Raw genomic sequence first — 21,087 nt, 5'->3', positions numbered from 1 at the left:
CCTTGACCAAAAACTTAAACCTGAAGTGGGACAAACGGACGGACGAACGGACAAACAAATTGACGGAGGCACAGACCAGAAAACATAATGCCCCTCTATCGTAGGTGGGGTATTAAAATGACCAAAAAAGTAAAGAACAGAGTATGATGTAGTGTTTAAACTTAATAAATAGAGAATAACTAGCAAAATATGTAAAGATTAGAGAAAAATGAACTTACAAATTAAGGAATACAAAATTGTAGGATTACACCCCTATCCTCACCCCTGATTCAGACCCTCCAACATAGCAGGTGAATGGTTTAATAATCCTTTGAATTGTTTTACATTGTCTTATCAGGGCCTTTTATAGCTGACTTTGCAGTATGGGCTTTGCTCATTGTTGAAGGCCGTACAGTGACCTATAGTTGTTTATGTCTGTGTCATTTTTGTCTTTTTTGGGTAGTTGTCTCATTTACAATCATACCACATCTTCTTTTTTATACTTTGTTAAATTGTCCCAAGCACCTATAAAGTCTGGCAATGCCAAATTACAATAACATCATTAGGATGTAGGTGTATAGTTTCAGATCTTCCTTCTATCAATCTATTCTATTGACTGTATATAAATTATCTTCAATTTCTCTGTTTGAATAGCTCTTTATGGAATCATGCATTTAACAAAAAATATAACTTGATGTAGATTATTTTCTTTATTGTGAAATATCTGCTTCATGACAATGAAACTCAATGAAGAGTTGGTCTGAGACCACAATTGATGTCCCTTGATTTTTGTTGCAACGAATATAGTCCCTAGTGTGGACAGTGTGTTACTTGCCAATTTTTTTAAAAACCCCTTCCAAATGTATTTCTCCATGTTTTATGCCTCAAAAAGCAAGAAGGGGATGAAATGACACTGTCAAAAATATGGGTCATGAATTTTAAAGTAAAGTAGTCAGATTTGGTCCAGCTGGAAAAGATTAAGAATTAGCACTTAAGAAGCTGACAAAAGATTTCAAGATCCCCTTAACATAAAATTGTTCATATTTAGAGTTAGGGCTGATGAAGTTTTCTATAATTTTGATATAATTTGTCCCAAATTTAGTACAACACACTGTAAACAAATTATTAAGAAAGCACATGTGGGTTTTTTAGATTTTCATTTATTGTCTAAAAGAATGCACTACGAATTATTGTGGTCTCTGATCAGTTAATGATTTGCATTTTTTAATTTATTCTTCTGTCTTTAAAGACAGGACATAAGGACATATTATGGTATACTGTTCATCCATACATCCGTATAATAAAAAAAAGGGATGTATAATCTTTTCAATTACATTTCAATAATACTTTATTAAATAGTTTAATGAAATGAAAGTAGAAAACTGAATTTGTGCATCAATTTATGCATAAATATGTCTTGAAAGTTCTATTAAATGCCTTAGTGGAGACAGATCTGTTGTCTCAAGCTGCATTATGTTCAACCAGGTCTAACAAATTCTACCGTTTGAAACAAATGATTTTCAATGCTTGTCTATATATATACATTTTATATTGAAAATAAGGAATGAAAAAGCTGCATTTATAAATTTTAGCTTAGATGAAACTATACTTTGAAGCTTTTTTTGTAATACATTTGCACAAACAAGAAATAAGGCAGCTTCAGTTTTGTAATAAAACAAATTGAGATTTCAATATTTTTAAAATTTAACCAAAAATATATGTTTTTTAATAATTATTTAAAAAAATTTGTATATAGCTTTGTGAATAAATATAGTTCACAAACATTAACAAATTATATAGCAATTTTATGATAGAGTTATACTTGTGTTTTTAGCTTACCTGGCCCGAAGGGCCAAGTGAGCTTTTCTCACCACTTGGCGTCCGTCGTCCGTCGTCGTCGTCCGGCGTCGTCCGTCGTCGTCGTCGTTAACAATTTACATTTTGAACTTCTTCTAGAGAACCACTGAATGGAATGGAACCAAACATGGCATGAATGTTCCTTATGAGGTGCTGACCAAGTGTTGTTACTTTGTAGCCAATCCATTATCCAAGATGGCCGCCAGCGGGGGACTTAGTTTAACATAGGACGCTGTGGGAAATGCATACAAATGACTTCTTTTAGAGAACCATTGAATGGAATGAAACCAAACATGGCATGAATGTTCCTTATGAGGTGCTGACCAAGTGTTGTTACTTTGTTGCCGATCCATCATCCAAGATGGCCGCCAGCCGGGGACTTAGTTTAACATAGGACCCTATGGGAAATGCATACAAATGACTTCTTTTAGAGAACCACTGAATGGAATAAAACCAAACATAGCATAAATTATCCTTATTGAGTGCTGACCAAGTGTTGTGACTTTGTAGCCAATCCATCATCCAAGATGGCCGCCAGCGGGGGACTTAGTTTAACAATGGACCCTATGGGAAATGCATACAAATGACTTCTCTTAGAGAACCACTAAATGGAATGAAACCAAACATAGCATGAATGTTCCTTATGGAGTGCTGACCAAGTGTTGTTACTTTGTAGCCGATCCATTATCCAAGATGGCCACCAGCGGGGACTTAGTTTAACATAGGACCCTATTGGAAATGCATACAAATGACTTCTTCTAGTGAACCACTGAATGGAATGAAACCAAACATGGCATGAATGTTCTTTATGTGGTGCTGACCAAGTGTTGTTACTTTGTAGCTGATCCATTATCCAAGACGGCCGCCAGCAGGGGACTTAGTTTAACATAGGACCCTATTGGAAATGCATACAAATGACTTCTTCTAGTGAACCACTGAATGGAATGAAATCAAACATGGCATGAATGTTCCTAATGTGGTGCTGACCAAGTGTTGTTACTTTGTAGCCGATCCATTATCCAAGATTGCCGCCAGTGGGGGACTTAGTTTAACATAGGACCCTATGGGAAATGCATAAAAATGACTTCTTTTAGAGAACCACTGAATGGAATAAAACCAAACATTGCATGTATGTTCCTTATGAGGTGCTGACCAAGTGTTGTTACTTTGTAGCCGATCCATCATCCAAGATGGCCGCCAGCAGGGGACTTAGTTTAACATAGGACCCTATGGGAAATGCATACAAATGACTTCTTTTAGAGAACCACTGAATGGAATAAAACCAAACATGGCATGAATGTTCCTTATGAGGTGCTGACCTAGTGTTGTTACTTTGTAGCCGATCCGTCATCCAAGATGGCCGCCAGTGGGGGACTTTTGAATGAAATTAAACATGTTCCTTTCCTTATAAATGAGGTTGTGTTGTCACTTTTAGCCAAATTTTATATTTTTTTATATGATTTCAAAAACCCAAGTAGAATCAGGTGAGCGATACAGGCTCTTGAGAGCCTCTAGTTTTATTATTATCAAAAATTATGTGATAATTCATTGCTTTTAAACATTGAAAAACTGTTTTGTATCAATTATGAATTGTAATGCCATACTTAAAGTTGTACTTGAATTTGTACTTGAGGAAGAATATTACTCATTGTTGTTATTCAAATGCCAGTGTTTAGAACTTCCAAAAATGTCAATCAGTAGCAAATCAATAGAACGATTTCAATTGACACAATTTGAGCAATAGTTACTTCCCCTGTGTTGCCAAATTGGAAGTACACAAATTACTGCATAAATCAACCAAGTTTAGCTTGTAAGACTGACCGCTACACTTTAAGAAAAAAGTTTTTATTTTATATAAACAATTTTCTTTTTCTTTTAGCCTTGCTTGTGTTACATATGATCTAGTAAGGATCTGTTATAGGACTAAACATTTAGTGTGTATGGAATGTGTCAATTTGGTTTAGATTGATTGATTTATTTATTAAATAATGAATAGACTTATGAATGGATTTATTGATTTACTACTTTACCTGTTAGTTAATTCTTCTATTCATTCTAGCAAAAATAATTATTCTTTGGCTATATAGATATAAGAAGATGTGGTATGAGCGCCACTGAGACAACTCTCCATCCAAGTCTCAATTTGTAAAAGCAAACCGTTATAGGTCAAATTACCAGCTTCAACACAGAGCCTTGGCTTACACTGAACACCCCACTATAAAGGGCCCCAAAAAAGACTAGTGTAAAACCATTCTAACGGGTGAATATATACATGTACATAAATGTGTTACTATTAATATTTTTTTTCCATTCTTTTCAGGATCCAGTGACAGGGGAAGAAGACTGGTACTATCCAATGAGAGAACAGCTAAAAAAGTTCCTGTTGTCCGGGTTGACATTAATCTTCATGTTATGTGTTGTTTTGGCGAGCGTGCTTGGCGTCATTGTGTACAGAGTGTTCGCTAGTGTTGACTACTGTCCCAACATGTCCGCACAAGCCTGTGTGATGGTTACGACAGTTGTTTCATCTTTACTGAATACAATATCAATTTTGATATTAAGCAAGGTAACTGGAGTACTGGAAATTCAGAAATTATTGCCATGTTTTTATTATTGCGTAAAATGCGACAGGGTTAAAATCATAAAAATTTAAATATGAATTTTGAAAATTTTTATATGAATCAAACAGGATTTTTTTGAATATCGCAAAAATTAAAATCATATTTTAGTCTAAAATGACAAAGTCGCAAAAATAAATGCACGCATAAATTCTGAATTTACAGTATATGGCAGTAGAGGATAATTTTCTTTTCAAAATTACTATGCATCACATGTACATCTAAAAAAGAGGTCGAAGATAAAAACTCATAAGTAAAAAATAAACTGACAATGTCATGACACAAACCCATAAACAATTAAATGACAAACAAGTCCATGAATCATTTAAAAAAAATTGACTGCTCTAAGAATCTCCTGCAAGATAAGTAGATTCTGCTCTTAATTTTGACTAAAAACGAAAATTATAATTTTCTTTGAATTAGCTCTTTTAGTTTTACATGTTTTACCGATGAATACAAGGAGATTAGAAGTGTCAACAAAGCATTATTTTTAAGAATATTAAATACAAAATTTCATATAGAAACAAGATTTATAATTGTCGTAAAGGGTGATCTGTATACAGTGGGTTAATAGGTCTATGAAGTTCTTTTAAATACAATTCTATTTTTCCTTGTAGCTTTATGACTGGCTGGCGAGAAAGCTTACAGACTGGGGTAAGATTTTTGTTTCTTTGATTTTATTTAAAAATAAATATTAATTGACTTCAAACAAAAACTCACCTCAGATTCAAGGCAATGTTTGCTCTTTTGGATAAAAATGTAAAAAAAATAATTCTTTATAACGAAAATTTCATATTGAAAGCAAAATTCACAGATTACCTCAAAGTTTACTCATACAGAGTGTTACTTGACCAAATGAGCTATAATTCTTTAAACTGCATAATTTTTTCCAAAAGTTTTCACCAGGTGTGAGAATAAAAAAAAAAGCCATACAATAATTTCTAAATTAGATCATGATCTATCAAGTGCTTGAAATTAACCTTAAAAACAATTTTATATTGTGTGTCTTTGCAGAAAATCACAGAACACAGACATCTTACAATGACGCCTTGATTGTGAAGCTATTTGCCTTCCAGTTTGCTAACAATTACGCTTCATGTTTCTACATAGCCTTTGTCAGAGGGGTTTGTATTTCTGAAATTTAACTTTTGTCCTTGTAGATTACTCATGCAGGATGTCGTGCACCTTTAATTTAAATATTCAATTATAATTTAAATATTCAATTATAAAGGAGGAACAAAATGTTTATATTAAGGAGGATTTCTTTAAAAAGAAAACACTTTGAGTAACATATACTTTTATTGTTTGCTTTAATGAAAAGATCAGGAAAGATGCTCATTTAATTAGTTTAAGCATATTTATTTATAGTGGATTGGAAAACAAGTTTTGGAACTTATATTAATCCTTTTCCACTTTGCAAGTGCGAGTACTGCCTTGTAGCGGCATTAGCCTACTCTTTTTCGAAATCTACAAGGGTGTCTTTAACGTGAAAGAGATATGGCTCTCTCTTAACACGGGTCAGCCATTTATCGTCCCCTTCCGACGGACTATCATCGTTTCCTCAAGACCATACTCGCAAATGGTGTCAAGGGAGAGCCGAAAATTTAGTTCCTGAAATTTAATTAAATTGAACTCTTCATTTGGTATTAAATATTTTGTATTTAATTATTGATCAGACGTCAATTATGATTGAATTGATCATGATGTCATTCCAATATATTTACAGAGATTTGGTGAGGATGGTATTTTTGGTTTAGGACCAAAGTACAATGACAAGTGTGAACCTAATGGTAACTGTATGTCAGAACTCTCCTTCCAGATCCTCATCCTTATCATTTGCAAACCTTTGCCTAAATTCTTTACTGATGTTGTTTTGCCGTAAGTACTATCACCTAACATACTGAGTTTATAAGCATACAGAATTTTATAAAACTTATATTTTGGTGCAACATGTCAAATTTTATTTTATATGAGTAAAATGAAATGTGAGACTAAAATCAATGAGACTGCAACACATAGAAGAACAAGAATGTGTCCATAGTACACGGATGCCCCACTCGCACTATCATTTTCTATGTTCAGTAGACCATGAAATTCGGGTCAAAACTTTAATTTGGCATTAAAATTTGAAAGATCATATCATAGGGAACATGTGTACTAAGTTTCAAGTTGATGTAACTTTAACTTCATCAAAAACTTCCTTGACCAAAAACTTTAACCTGAAGCGAACAAACGCACGGACGGACGAAAGAAAGGACGAACGAACGGAGGCACAGACCAGAAAACATAATGCCCCTCTACTATCGTAGGTGGGGCATAAAAACACAGCTTTCACTGGTGGACACATTAAACGTTTCAAGTGCAAAACTCTCTTAGTGGGATTGATTCAAAACAGGACACTAAATATTTGTATCAAAATCGAATTCCTGAATAGACCAAAACGTTAAGATATAGGTAGATAAATTTAACCACTTTCAAGATTCTTAGATGAAGGCACATAAACCTTCCCCTTTTTATCTGAAACAAAAATAAGGTACAGAGAATAAAATACACAATGATATATCAAATTAGAAAGGTTCTTCCCAAGAAAGAGCACCTACAGCTAAACTAAATGTGTGTGTGAAAAGTTTTACACAAAAATTAGGAACGCAAAATTGAAGATGTTAAATTATAAAAGGCGATTATCACGATTGATTTGTTTGTTTGAGAAAAACAATGACAATAAATGGACATATGGACTGTTCAGTTTTATACTTTTGTCCTATCATTTATAACTGAGTGTTTGTGTTTTTATTTAAAAATCTCAGATTGCTTCAGCGTTTATGGAGAAAGCGTCCACAATGGTGCTGTAAAAGAAAAGTGGAAGGCATACAAGAAAAATTGACGTTTGTCCAGAAAGAGGCTCTCAAACCTTCACTTGGTGATTTTACCATGGGAGAATACACAGAGAAAATCATACAATATGGATTCCTTATGGTTTGTTTACAAAATAGAATTAAGTTCAGGAGAGGGGAGAGTGGGTGGTTGTTTATGGGAGCTAACTCTTTATATCAGAAGTTCCAAAGGATAATTCTGTCACTTTTCAGTATAAAATAAAAACATTGCAGAATCATAATGAGGTAAATTTATACATATATTAAAAAATCAGCAATTATCAATTTCTTTGTCAGGAATAATGTCCCTTTAAAATATAATTTATATCTAAAGTTGCATTTTAAGCACTCTCACACCTTCATTTTTTGTCAGATTTTTATTGAATTTATATTGAAGGTTTATACCAACAAGTTTTTCTAACAGAACATGCCTAATTTTATAGGAGTGTTTCACCTTGGAAATAGAAATTATAAAGGGAATACAGTTAGCAAGCTCATGCCTACATTATTTAAGTGTTAATTAAAGAGTTACAAAGAACAAAAAAAATATTGGGAGTTATTGCCCTTGGACTTACAGACAGATAAAAATTGATCAAGTTAGAAGACATAGGAAATTAATGCTGTTCTTTTGTTTTAAATAATCTACTTGAATTTAATATATGGTTCTTAATTATTTTCTTTAACCAGCTGCCTTTTCTTTTGATGATCTTATTTTTATTTGGCCAATTTTTCATATGTAATAATTTTTCTTTCAGTTGTTTGCAGCCTCACTGCCAATAGCACCACTAATAGCTCTTTTTACAAATCTTATTGACATCAGAGTAGATGCCAAGAGGATGCTTTGGTGGTACAGAAGACCATTAGCCAAGATAGCACAAGACATTGGTAAAATATATGTATTACCCCTATCATATCTCAACCTTTCTCCTCATTAGATATCTCTTTAAATGTCAGTTTAAAATATGGAGATGAGTCCACTGTCAACCATAATTCAAATGATGTGGATATAAACAACTGTATGTCACAGTGCAGCTGTTAAGGTGGTACCTAACACTACAGGGAGATAACTCTGTAAAGTTAGTTAAACATTTTAATTAAGTTGTGTTGTAAAAAGGATATTAAGCTTCTCAATGATCAAAATTGGTGTTTGTCAAACTACTATATAACCAGTGTAATTTTTCTGACAAAGTGGTTGGTTCAAAATTTTTGAATTTTTTCTATTTTTGTTACAGGGTCGAAGTAAATACTTGACAAAATTTTATGAGAATTAAACGAGCCAAATTGATTTTAGTGAAAGTGTTGGGTACCACCTTAAGAACTTTTTTTTATTCTTTGTTGTGTTTTTTTTTTTTTTTTTTTTTAGATATTAGCCTTTCTCTTCATTATTGTATATTTTCAAGATTTTGTTTTTTATTTAATTATTTATTCATTTGTTATTTGGTAAGCAGAAAACATGATAATGTGTACAAAATATGCCAAAGGCTTCCAATGACAATAATTTCTATTTGTAGGTACATGGTATATTATTCTACAGTTTGTAAATGTTTGTGGAGTTATTTCTAATGGTTTCCTCATTGCGTTTACCTCCTCATGGGGACAACAATATGATGTGTATACAAGACTATGGATAGTTGTAGGATTTGAGGTTGGTTTCTCTTCTAATGTACAATTTATAACTATCATACTGAGTTTGAATGATAGCATATATAATTACTTTACATCCTAAACCAAAAATATCTATATCTAATTTTCCATTGAGGATATAACTGTATTGTTCTTTAAGCTTTGACGGCATCAATTGGTGATTTGATGGTTGCAAATTAAGTTACTGGCAATTGCTAACTAATGAAACTGAGAAAAAATGTAAAATCTTTCATTTAAAATCTGTCTTACGTCTTCCAGGATTGTAAATTGATGTCATGAAAATTAGTGATGTTATCCAATCAAAATGAATGTTAGGAATGGTGTTGCATTTGAATTCGGAATCTAATGCATTATCGGTAACATTTTCAAAAACATGCACCAAAACTTTGTGATCTGTTAAAATGTCAATAACAATAAGGATTAAACCAATGATGTAAAGTTTTTTTAATTTTGAGGTACAAGCTTTCACACAGTCTTTTTAAAAGTCTTTAAGATTCTGAAACTTAAATTCAGGATGCTCTTAGAAATTGAATTCATATGTTGTTTTTTTTAGTGCTGTATGACAAATTAAATCTTCCAGTCAGAAAAAAAATTTAATAAGCTTGAAACTACAGATTTTAGTGCAAAATAGACAGTTTATATGATTGAAATATATTTTTTTGTATCAGTAGCTTAGAAAGTGAAAGGTAAACTTATTTTTTATTATATACAAGATTTGTGTATTGTTATTTTATGATGATTTATGCAAATGCTGCATTTGAAGCATGTAAAAGTAACAGTAATGCTTGTGAAAATTTGACACTACAGAAAAGTATGCATGAAAATTTATTCTGACTTTATTTTTATTTATCATTTTGACTGACAGGTCAACATTTAATCACACAGACACAAAAAAAAGAATACAAAGAAATGATTTTTTTTTCACTGCATATTAAAAAAGTCCCCTCTGTGATTTGCTTGTTCTGAGTGTTCATTGCAATTTATTGCCATTTGTCTGCCATTACTGGTCATCACTGAAGTTCCCATATAAACTTGATGTCATCAGAAGAAATGATGGCATGAAATTGTTGAAAATGCCTAATGATATAAAATGATTTTGCGGGTCACATCTGATATCGCAACTGGATATGATGTATGAAATCATCCCAAAAAATTGTTAATATAAAAGAAAATATATGGGAGGGAGGTACCTATAATAGCAATCTTTTATGTTTTGATTTGTGGATAATGTGATGGTTTGTTAATGTTCAGATTTGTGAGTCAAGAGCAAATGCATTCTAGTTGTTTGGTATTTAGATTGGAACTTTCATGTAACTGAGAATGGAAATGGAAAAACCCGACCATAGAACAAACAACAGCATAGTATTTTCATATTTTTTTTAAAGCTACTTGAATATATATATAGGGATTTGAAATTAGACTTCTTCTACAAATTATCTTTTAAACATCGTCTGGCAAACTACTACAAAATATAAGGTCAGCAATACTCAAGTTCAAAATACCTGAAAACCTTTTATAAGATTTTAAATGAATTTACTTAGAAATAAGATATATGTATGTTATAACTGTGTAAAATCATACCATGTGTTCACTTTTGACATGTAGTCAATTTTTATAACAAGCTAAACTCAGCTCTTTTATGAAAATAATTTTGCTGTGGAAATAAAAATTGCTCAGATATAACTAAAACAATTCTGAGGTGAAAATGTTTGCATCAAACATGCTTAGATTTTAGCAAATTATTTTGTGGAAAATAAGACCAAGATGTCATGGGGGTATTCAAAAAGGCATGGATGTCGAAAGTCAGGCAACAAAATGGACAAAGTAATGTCAGACAACAAAATGGACACACAAAAGTCAGACTGCAAAATGACCAAAAGAAAAAAACTAAAGAGATAAACAATAGTAACACTACAGTGAAAACTAAATATGGAACTAAAAAAACAGGAAATACATTTATCAAGACAAAAAATTCCTTTACACTTGATAGGTTTCGGTTTTAGAATTTTATTTAATTTCCTCACTGTTTAAGGGAAAACGGTAGTATTAAATTTTCCCAGCATTAGGTTGGCCTTTTGTGTACCCAAGGCAGGTGAAGGAAGTCAAATTAGGAGCGCTGTAATTGGATGTAAGGGTACAATATATTTTTTATTTATCTATGAATAACTGCAGTGTGTATATTTACAATATGAATTTTAAAACCTATTGAAATATTTTCTAGAGAATTATTCGAAAAGACTTGCAAAATTTCATAAATTTGGTGCAAAATGACGGTGGGCATGGATAACATAAACAAGCTCCGTTGGAAGTTGGTCATGATACTATTTGGCTTTAATTTTTAAAACAGAATAATAAAGTACTAACACATCATATAACTGTTTTATCCAGGTTTTTATCTTAAAAAGTGGTAAATTTAGAAAATGTTATTGCGAACCCTATCTTAGTTTTCCATAGATTCACCTGCAAGTTACCTGTCCATTTAAACTTTTGTAAGTCCTATTGTCCTATCTAACAAATACAACAGGTATTGTTCTCTGTGTAGTTTATTCACTGGGACCTTTAAATTTCTTCTAGGAGAAATATATCACTCATTGATTAATTTACCTGACCAAAAAATTATCTTCTTTTTTTATTGAAATACTTCTAATAACTCACATAAACTGTATGCAATATTGTATTTATTCAATATTATCATTAATATATTTTCAATCTGTTCAATATAAAATCTGGTTTAATACTAAAAAGTTTATTTCAGACACATTCTTTAGTATTTTCCAATGAATTTACATGTTTTTGTTGTTGTTCATTTATAGACTTATGTTTATGAAGACCTTAATTTAAAAATAATAATATTCAATTTTTTATTTATCAAACACACAAAAATATTGAATATTTGATCAGAAATCAACTTTTAATTTTTGAATCAGTATTACAAATGTAATATTGAACACATTAAAAACGAGTTACTCCAGGTATCGAATAAATACAACACCACATGCAGTTTTGTGAGTCCTTACTTAGTATTGGTATAAGTATTTTTTCTTCATTGACAGTTCAATTTTTTACTCAGGTAGATTAATCAATGAGTGATATATTTCTCCTAGAAGAAATTTAAAGGTCTGAGTGAATAAACTACACAGAGAACAATACCTGTTGTATTTGTTAGATGGGACAATAGAACTGCCAAAAGTTTAAATGGACAGGTAACTTGCAGGTGAATCTATGGAAAACTACGATAGGGTTCGCAATAACATTGTCGCCTATGGCAGAATAAATAGTACCGTTTTCCCTTAACACAAACAACACTACATGAATGATTTCAGGTTCGAAAGATATTTACATGTGTCACTCTCTATTTCAACACGATCATACTTAATTGTAGTTTTGATGTTTTTGTTTCATTGGGTTGATATCTCGCTGATTATACGTGCATCTTTTATTTATAAAATGTTGATTGACGGTTAAATTAAATAAAAAAAATCAATAATTTTGATTTCCTTATTAAATTGGCTTAATGTGGGGATAGTTTGCGAAACCTTATTACAAATCTTGGTAGATTTTTAGGATTTACAGTGCCCATGCAAGATCTATGCTAACTTTGCAATATTGAAAATTCAGAAATTATTGGGATTTTGTTTTAATGAGAATAATGTGACTGGATGCGTTACATAATCACAATACTATGAAATGGCATTATGATATCTGATACATATGTCTGTTGGCTGCTTTTCCAGAAAGTCTTACATTTTCGTCCATTCTTCATAAATTGCAATAATTATTGTAAACAATAAAAACTAAATTTACAGTATACAAATGACATGAAAAGATTGAATCTGATCATCCACTGAAACAATTCTTGATTTTGGCCATATAATCTTATTCATTTTTAGGGGTTAAACTAAGGGTGTAGGAGTAAAGTCAACAATAATTATCAAACCACAGAAAAACTTCACATCATATCAACAGCAATTTAAAAAAATGTCAGTAATGTTAGAAATTGACTGTTACTAAGGAAATTAAAATTTAATTGATATTTTGAATACATGTTTTGCATAAAATTCAAAATGCAGGCTAAAAATAATTTCAAGGATTGTTTTGATATGATATAAGTTGTTTGCACTAAAATAAATATAAGTACTATTGATTTTGATAAATTTGTTAGGAAATGCAAATATTATTGTTTGAGTTTTCGAAATATTGATTATTCAAAATGAAAACAATTCAACGTTTAAAATGTCACGTACACCTATTGTAATCACAATCAACAATGCAGTCGTTTGTGTTTTAAATAGATTTGACCAAGGTGTAATTTCAAAAGTGGGACAATTGCATGAATTGATACTATTGCAAAAATAAATCTTTTAAATGTGCATGTATAAATCACAAATAGAAAAAAAAACACCATTTAATCACTGTTTCTCGAATTAAACATGATAGATATAGGAAGATGTGGTGTGAGTGCCAATGAGACAACTCTCCATCCAAATAACAATTTAAAAAAAGTAAACCATTATATGTCAATGTACGGCCTTCAACACGGAGCCTTTGCTCACACCAAACAACAAGCTATAAAGGGCCCCAAAATTACTAGTGTAAAACCATTCAAATGGGAAAACCAACGGTCTAATCTATATAAAATAAAAAAAACAAGAAACACATATAAATTACATAAACAAACGACAACTACTGTACATCAGATTCCTGACTTAGGACTGGTGCAAACATTTGCAGCGGGATTTAACGTTTTAATGGATCCAAACCTTCTCCCTTTTTCTGAAACAATAGCATAACATCACAACATAGAAAAACACACAATAAAATATCAATTGGCAGGCTTAACTCAATAAAAAAACGTACATTAATACACTATAAACGAATAAATTTGATCTGCAATATCTAAATGCAAATGATGCATTAAAATCTAAACAGTACATAAAATGATCAAAATAGAAGTTATGGCAATAAACATTCAAAACCAATGAGAATATTATATTCTGATAAAGGAAGATTTTTGTTAGCTGACGACATTCACATGCTATCCAAAAGCAAAAAAGCTCTTCAAATCTAGAGTAGCTTATATCATGAAATAAATCGTCAGGAGATGATATACAGGTCCTTACAGGAGACAATATGTGTTGGGGAAAAATCTTTGTAGCAGAAAAAACATTGTTTGTATTGATTATTGCTTTGTTTTTCATTATATATTTTAAACAACTGTTACAGTAAAATGTAAACCTCGGTAGATTTGAAAAAATACAGGTGAAACTGCAGTATTCAAGGTTAAAGACATAGAAAGTGATATTAAATTGCACATATTTTTCATTTATGTATTTATGTATTTCAGCATATAGTGTTTGCCCTGAAATTCATACTTGCCTACCTCATACCAGATGTGCCTGCTGTTGTCCAATTAGCATCAAGAAAGGTATTTTTAATTTACACTTTTCAAAATATTGTAATGCATTCTAAATATAAATAATATTGTGGAATAATAATTCTATAGAAATTAAAAACCATCAATTTGTTTGCTCAGATGCTGCTGTGTATATCACAATTATCATACATTCACTTCACTACTCTTTATATGTGCAAAGTACTTAGTGAAATGATCTAGACCTATGAAAATAATTGTAGGAAAATAAATTCCTGAAGTGTTCATTCAGATATATTATTCTACAATTTTAAACCAACATTACAATATTTTTTAATCTACAGAATATGCATCATATGTCCATTGTTTTGAGGAAAGACAGAGAAAAATTAGAAGAAGAATTATCTGAGCTGATAAAAAATCCACCACAACCAGAGAGTCCATATAAGGAACTACCAAATGTTTACACGGAGAAGGAGAATGATGATGAATGGCAGCCTGTTGATGAAGAACAACATCAAAAGTATTGGACATTTAATGCCGCCCACCATCCCCATTAGTGTTACCCTTTTCCATCTGTATATCCCAAAATTTATGTTCAATAACTTCTAGTTAGCTTCGACAAAATGTTATGGAATTTATACACTATGAATATATATAACCTATTACATACAAAGTTTAGATTTGGTTGAAGTCTCAAGTTATGACCTGTTATGATATTATACACAAGTGGGGGCATCATCGGTTGCACATGGACTCTTTTGTCATTCTTTGAAATTAATCCAGATTGCTAAAATTATAATAATACTTTCAATTTTATGGAAGAGTTCATTTGACAGTACACCCTTATTATAGTTTTGATTTGGCAGTCACTAGTAATGCTTTGAATATCAGCTACACATATATTACTGTACAATTATAATTGAATCTTTTGATTTTATTGAAGATCATCACCTAAACAGAAGAGAAGACATAGGGTAGATGAAGAAAATGACTATGAGGAAATAGATAATAATGCCATAAGGAAGTTAAAGAAGAAGAAAAAGAAAAAGAAGCATCATCAACAGGACGATCGAGAAGATGGTAATGTTATAATAGCTATCAATAACATTTACTTAAATCTTGTTCTTGGTACATGACACTTCAGGGAGATAACTCTGTAAAAATAAGGTGAATGTTGTAATCACATTCTGTTGTTAAGGAAATATTAAGCTTTGGAATGATCAGAATTGTGTGGTTTCTTTTTTTCTTTTCTTTTTTATGCCCCACCACCATACACCTACGATAGTAGAGGGGCATTATGTTTTCTGGTCTGTGCATCCGTTCGTTCGTCTGTGCGTCTGTCTGTCCTGTTTCAGGTTAAAGTTTTTGGCCAGGGTAGTTTTGTCCAATCAACTTGAAACTTATTACATATGTTCCCTACGATTTGATATCTCTAAATTTAAATGCCAAATTAAATTTTTGACCCCAATTTCACGGTCCACTGAAGATAAACAATGATAGTTCTAGTGGGGCATCTGTGTACTGAGGACACATTCTTATTTTTAATATGTTTGTTGAAGAGTCAAAGTAAATGTTTTGTCCACAATTTTGAAAATGAAGAGCCAAAATAATTTTACTCAAGGTGTTAGGTACCACTTTAAATGTAAATTCCCTAACTTTCACTTCCTTTACTGGGTTGACATTAGTGAAATTAGTTCATGGGTAATTTTTTTGTGAATTAAGGAAAGCTTACATTTTTGTGGATATTTGATTTCATGGAGACTCTGCAGATGAAGTCTATGGAAAACTATTTTTTTGCACAAAAGAATGGGGGGGGGGGGAGCATCCTGGATCCCCCCTCCCCCTCAATTCTGCCTTTGGTAATCATATAGTTTGGGTCTGTGTTCATTGCTGATGTCCATATAATGACTCCTATTACCATTTTCTCAACATTGTTTTTGAGGAATAATTGTTTAATCATTGTATTTATAGATGATATTGAACCTCCACCTTACAGTGAAGAGCCATCTTACCGTTCAGACCCTCAATACTACACAACGAGAGATCAAGAGAGGTAATACATAATATTACATGATATCAACTTTTTATCATTGAATATTTTATATTGCTATTAATTAAATTCTATGCATGTTTACTTATTTTTGGTAGAAATACTAATTTGATAATCAATTTGTTAAGGTGGTACCTAACACTACAGGGAGATAACTCTGTAAAGTCAGCTAAACGTTTTAATTACGTTGTGTTGTAAAAGCAATATTAAGCTTCTCAATGATCAAAATTGGCATTTATCAAATTGCCATATAACCAGTGTAATTTTTCTGACAAAACGGTTGGTTCAAATTTTTTAAAATTTTTATATTTTTGTTAAAGTGTCAAAGTAAATACTTTGACAAAATTTTATGAAAATTAAACGAGCCAAATTAATTTTAGTGAAAGTGTTGGGTACCACCTTAAGGTTTAGTCAAGAGTAACATCAAAATACAGTACTGTAAATTCAGAACTTATTGCGATGTTTAGAAAAATGTGACAGGGTTAAAATCGCAATAATTTGAAATTTTTTGTATGAATTAAACAGGATTTTTCTAAATATCGCAAAAATTAAAAACGTATTTTAGTCTAAAATTACAAAATTGCAATAATAAATGCCTGGCCCTGCAATAATTTATGAATTTACAGTAGTCTAATCATCATAGAGGTGCATGTGTAAATTATTTATTGACTCACATTAAGGTGGTACCTAACACTACAGGGAGATAACTCTGTAAAGTTAGTTAAACATTTTAATTACGTTGTGTTGTAAAAAGGATATTAAGCTTCTCAATGATCAAAATTGGTGTTTGTCAAATTGTTATATAACCAGTGTATTTTTTCTGATCAATTGGTTGGTTCAACTTTTTTGAAATTTTTATATTTTTGTTAAAGGGTCAAAGTAAATACTTTGTCAAAATTTTATGAAAATTAAACGAGCCAAATAAATTTAAGTGAAGGTGTTGGGTACCACCTTATATACGTACTACAATGATTATTTTAATTTAGATGCATATTACCATGATAGATAAGTTTATTTTAAACTTGAGTAGAATATCCTATGCAAGTACTTATGTTAGTTATACGTCCTTGTCCTTAATGATTTACTAAGTATTTCTTAAGAGGTTAATTTTGTTTGAAATATAAAGTACAGTTTAGAAATTATTAGGGCCCCACCGACGGCGGGTCGCCCTATAGTGATCAGTCTGTCCGTCTGTCCGTCCGTCCGTCTGTCCGTCCGTCCGTCTGTCCGTCCATCCGTTCGTAACACTTTCGTGTCCGCTCCATATCTAGAGAACCGTTATGATTTCATACTTAATACTTAACATGATTATTAACCAACACCAGAGGGTGTGTCATGTTGTATGTACAACTTCCTAGGTCAAAGGTCAAGGTCAAAAACTTTGGTTTCAGTTGACAACCCCGTGTCCTGTGGTGAAGATCGTGTCCGCTCCATATCTAGATAACCATTATGATTTCAAAGTTTATACTTGACATCCATTTTAACAACCACCAGAGGGTGTGTCATGATGTATGTACAACTTCCTAGGTCAAAGGTCAAGGTCAAAAACTTTGGTTTTGAGTTGACAATCCTGTGTCCTGTGGTGAAGATCGTGTCCACTCCATATCTAGATAATCGTTATGATTTCAAAGTATATACTTGTCATACATTTTAACCACCACCAGAGGGCGTGTCATGATGTATGTACAACTTCCTAGGTCAAAGGTCAACGTCAAAAAAACTTTGGTTTCAGTTGACAACCGTGTGTCCTGTGGTGAAGATTGTGTCCGCTCTATATCTTAAAAACCGTTATGATTTCAAATATTATACTTGACATCTATTTTAACCAACACCAGAGGGTGTGTCATGATATATGTACCACTTCCTAGGTCAAAGGTCTGTCTGTCTGTTGGTCTGTCCATCGCTAACAAATTTGATCCACATTATATTTTGAGAGGACAGCTGTTATTATTTCATACTTTATACCTGACAAATATTTTCAACTTAACATATATATTAACCAACACAAGAGAATGTGTCATAATGTATGCATCCTAGGTCTAAGATCAGTCTGTCGGTCTGTCCATCTGTTCGTTGTTCTTAACAAATTGTGTCCGCTCTACCTCTCGAGAACCATTAATATTTCATACTTTATACTTGGTGGGTCATAATATATTGAAGGCATAATTCTAAAAATATGTGACAAATATCAATTGGGCAGCACCTTTAAACATATTGTTCAAACATCAATCCATATATCCAGAAGTCACCTTAGAGTAGTAATCAATGAGTTCACATCATGCAGTCATATCACTATTATACTATGAAAGTAAGATGAGAATATTTATCAGTTTTAACTTAAAATCTTAGATCAAAATCACACATGAGACTATGTAATAACTTCAAATAATGCTTCATATCAGATTATCCATACAACTTATTTACCCCACGTTATTGACAGCGGGGCCCACAGAGATGGCTCCCATCTCAATGATATCTAGTTATTCTATCTCTGCTCAAAAATAATTTTGTATTAGAAAAAAAAGCTTATTTAGAAATTGATAAAAACAGTGTTTTTGCTGTTCAAGCTAAAAGTGAATAGTAGAGGCCATTTTTTACTCCGGCTTGAGGAGGATACTGGGACATTGAGGAGGGATATAATATATGAGGATGGTAATGGGAGTACCTTCATGACAAATCTCGGTAAAATTTCTTCCAAATGACGTTAACGGTACCTTTTGGTGCATCACAATAAAATGTGCACTTTCTTTTAGACGATAAAACAATCAAATGTTTTGACGAATCACGTTAATTTTTTCTCCAAAAATAAAGATAACAATAATTATTTGAGACCTCTGATGGATATTTTGACGAATCATGACAAAATTTAAATCAATTTGACGCTAACGGTAGCATAAAATTACTGTTTGACGACTGGCAGTAAAAGGGCATTACTACCCTCATATATTACTTTTTTTTTATCATAGAATATAAAAAAGGAATTATTTGAATCTGGAATAATTTTGAATTCTGGAAATTGGAATGAAATGTATTATAAAAACTTACCCTATTAAGGAGGGTTAGCCATGCATTTAAGGCCACCGCGGATTAGTAAGTTCATATTGAAATATCAGCAATAGTAACCTAAACCTTAGTCATACATGTTTGTCTTATAAAACTTTTAAAATTAGGTTAGTTTTCATGATACATGTCATATCAACTTTCGAGAAATCAAAGTTATTCCAATTTGAAAAAAAAAATCTTTTTTATAGGATATAGGCTATAATTATACTAATACCTACCATAATTATTAGGAATAGGGCACATTTAATATATTTTGTATGATTATTCAATATGGAAATTTAGTTGTAAAGAATATTTATTAATACTTTAATAATACTCATCAAAATCACCAGATTGTTAGTAAGATAATTCAAAGTAATTGAAATAACAATATATTTTTCTATTTATATATGTAAGTTTGATTGTAAATTTTAAATGTAAAAATGTCAACAAGTATGATCTTAAAATTGTAGCCCTAGTCATTCCACTTTAACTATATATACTTAATCTGTCTCTCTACAGGAAGCTTTACATACTTAAACTATCTCTTTACAGAAGAGTGGATTTCATTGATCTTAAAGTGCCAACATCCTTTTTTTGCATAAAAATTCATGCTGACCTGATTTTCCATTTGTAAAGTTATTTGTCATACCAATTTCTTAATTTAGCTAATGTTAGTATCAAATTGAGAGAAAGTGTCATTAAATAGTGTAAAACACTTTCTATTGGCCCTGCTTGGTATGCATTTTTGTCTCGGATTGACGCAGTCAAAAAGCAATACTAGTTATATATCCATGGAGTGGTACATTAAGGTCATGGGTCTCTCATAGGTCTCTTTAAAATGTTGTTGATCAGTGACAATAAATCCTTATTTTGGTATAATCAGTACAGGTTCTTCTTTAATTGATATTAGAGAGAAAATATTGTCCTATAAAACAACTGCTGTCATAAATGTAGCATGTACAAAGTCAAGTATTTGTTCTAAGTAAAAGTTAATTTCAGAAGAAAAATGTCCTTTAAAATGATCCTAACTATTTGGAAAGGATTAGATATAGGAAGATGTAGTGTGAGTGCCAATGAGACAACTCTCCATCCAAATAACAATTTAAAAAAAGTAAACCATTATAGGTCAATGTACGGCCTTCAACACGGAACCTTGGCTCACACCTTTGTTTGCATGTTCAAAATGTAAGATTATTTTCCAATGGTGATTTTGTGTTTTCAGAAAAGAATTTGATGTATAAAAAGGTAACGTTCAACACTGTGTATATATAACATAACATTTTGGTTGTTGTTTTCACCCTTTTAACTTTGTATATGTTTATTTATAGATAGGGTGAAATGTTTCATATTTTTTTCAGTTCTAGGAATATATATACTTATATAAATTTGTGTATGAAAAATAAAATAAAAACATTTATTAGTTATTTTTTTTTCTATCATACTTATTGTTTGTTAATCATGTTAATGTTTTTGTAAATAGATTTTTTTTGCCTGACCTTATTAGTATTACTGTGCATAATTTGTTAACTTTAGACATTAGAGGGAGCTTTGCATTAGATGGTTTAATGTTAGTTAGTATATATAAAAAAGAAGATGTTGAATGATTGCCAATGAGACAACTATCCACAAAAGACCAAAATGACACAG

At 31.5% G+C, this 21,087-nt stretch overlaps 1 protein-coding gene across 1 annotated transcript in view; it reads left to right on the top strand.

Annotated features, from left to right (window-relative positions):
- LOC143042393 (anoctamin-4-like) overlaps positions 1–21,087 on the top strand; it is a 56,934-nt gene that overhangs the window by 28,544 nt on the left and 7,303 nt on the right. The window contains exons 11-21 of the mRNA XM_076214670.1: positions 4,157–4,402; positions 5,072–5,108; positions 5,469–5,578; positions 6,181–6,332; positions 7,262–7,430; positions 8,083–8,212; positions 8,839–8,972; positions 14,316–14,396; positions 14,687–14,865; positions 15,289–15,425; positions 16,317–16,398. Of these exons, the coding sequence (XP_076070785.1) occupies positions 4,157–4,402; positions 5,072–5,108; positions 5,469–5,578; positions 6,181–6,332; positions 7,262–7,430; positions 8,083–8,212; positions 8,839–8,972; positions 14,316–14,396; positions 14,687–14,865; positions 15,289–15,425; positions 16,317–16,398 (1,457 nt within the window). The remainder of the gene's footprint in view (positions 1–4,156; positions 4,403–5,071; positions 5,109–5,468; positions 5,579–6,180; positions 6,333–7,261; positions 7,431–8,082; positions 8,213–8,838; positions 8,973–14,315; positions 14,397–14,686; positions 14,866–15,288; positions 15,426–16,316; positions 16,399–21,087) is intronic.

Source organism: Mytilus galloprovincialis, chromosome 8 (assembly GCF_965363235.1).
Source record: "Mytilus galloprovincialis chromosome 8, xbMytGall1.hap1.1, whole genome shotgun sequence".
In the NCBI taxonomy this organism is placed as follows: Eukaryota; Metazoa; Mollusca; class Bivalvia; order Mytilida; family Mytilidae; genus Mytilus; species Mytilus galloprovincialis.
This window is presented reverse-complemented; position numbering and strand designations above follow the sequence as displayed.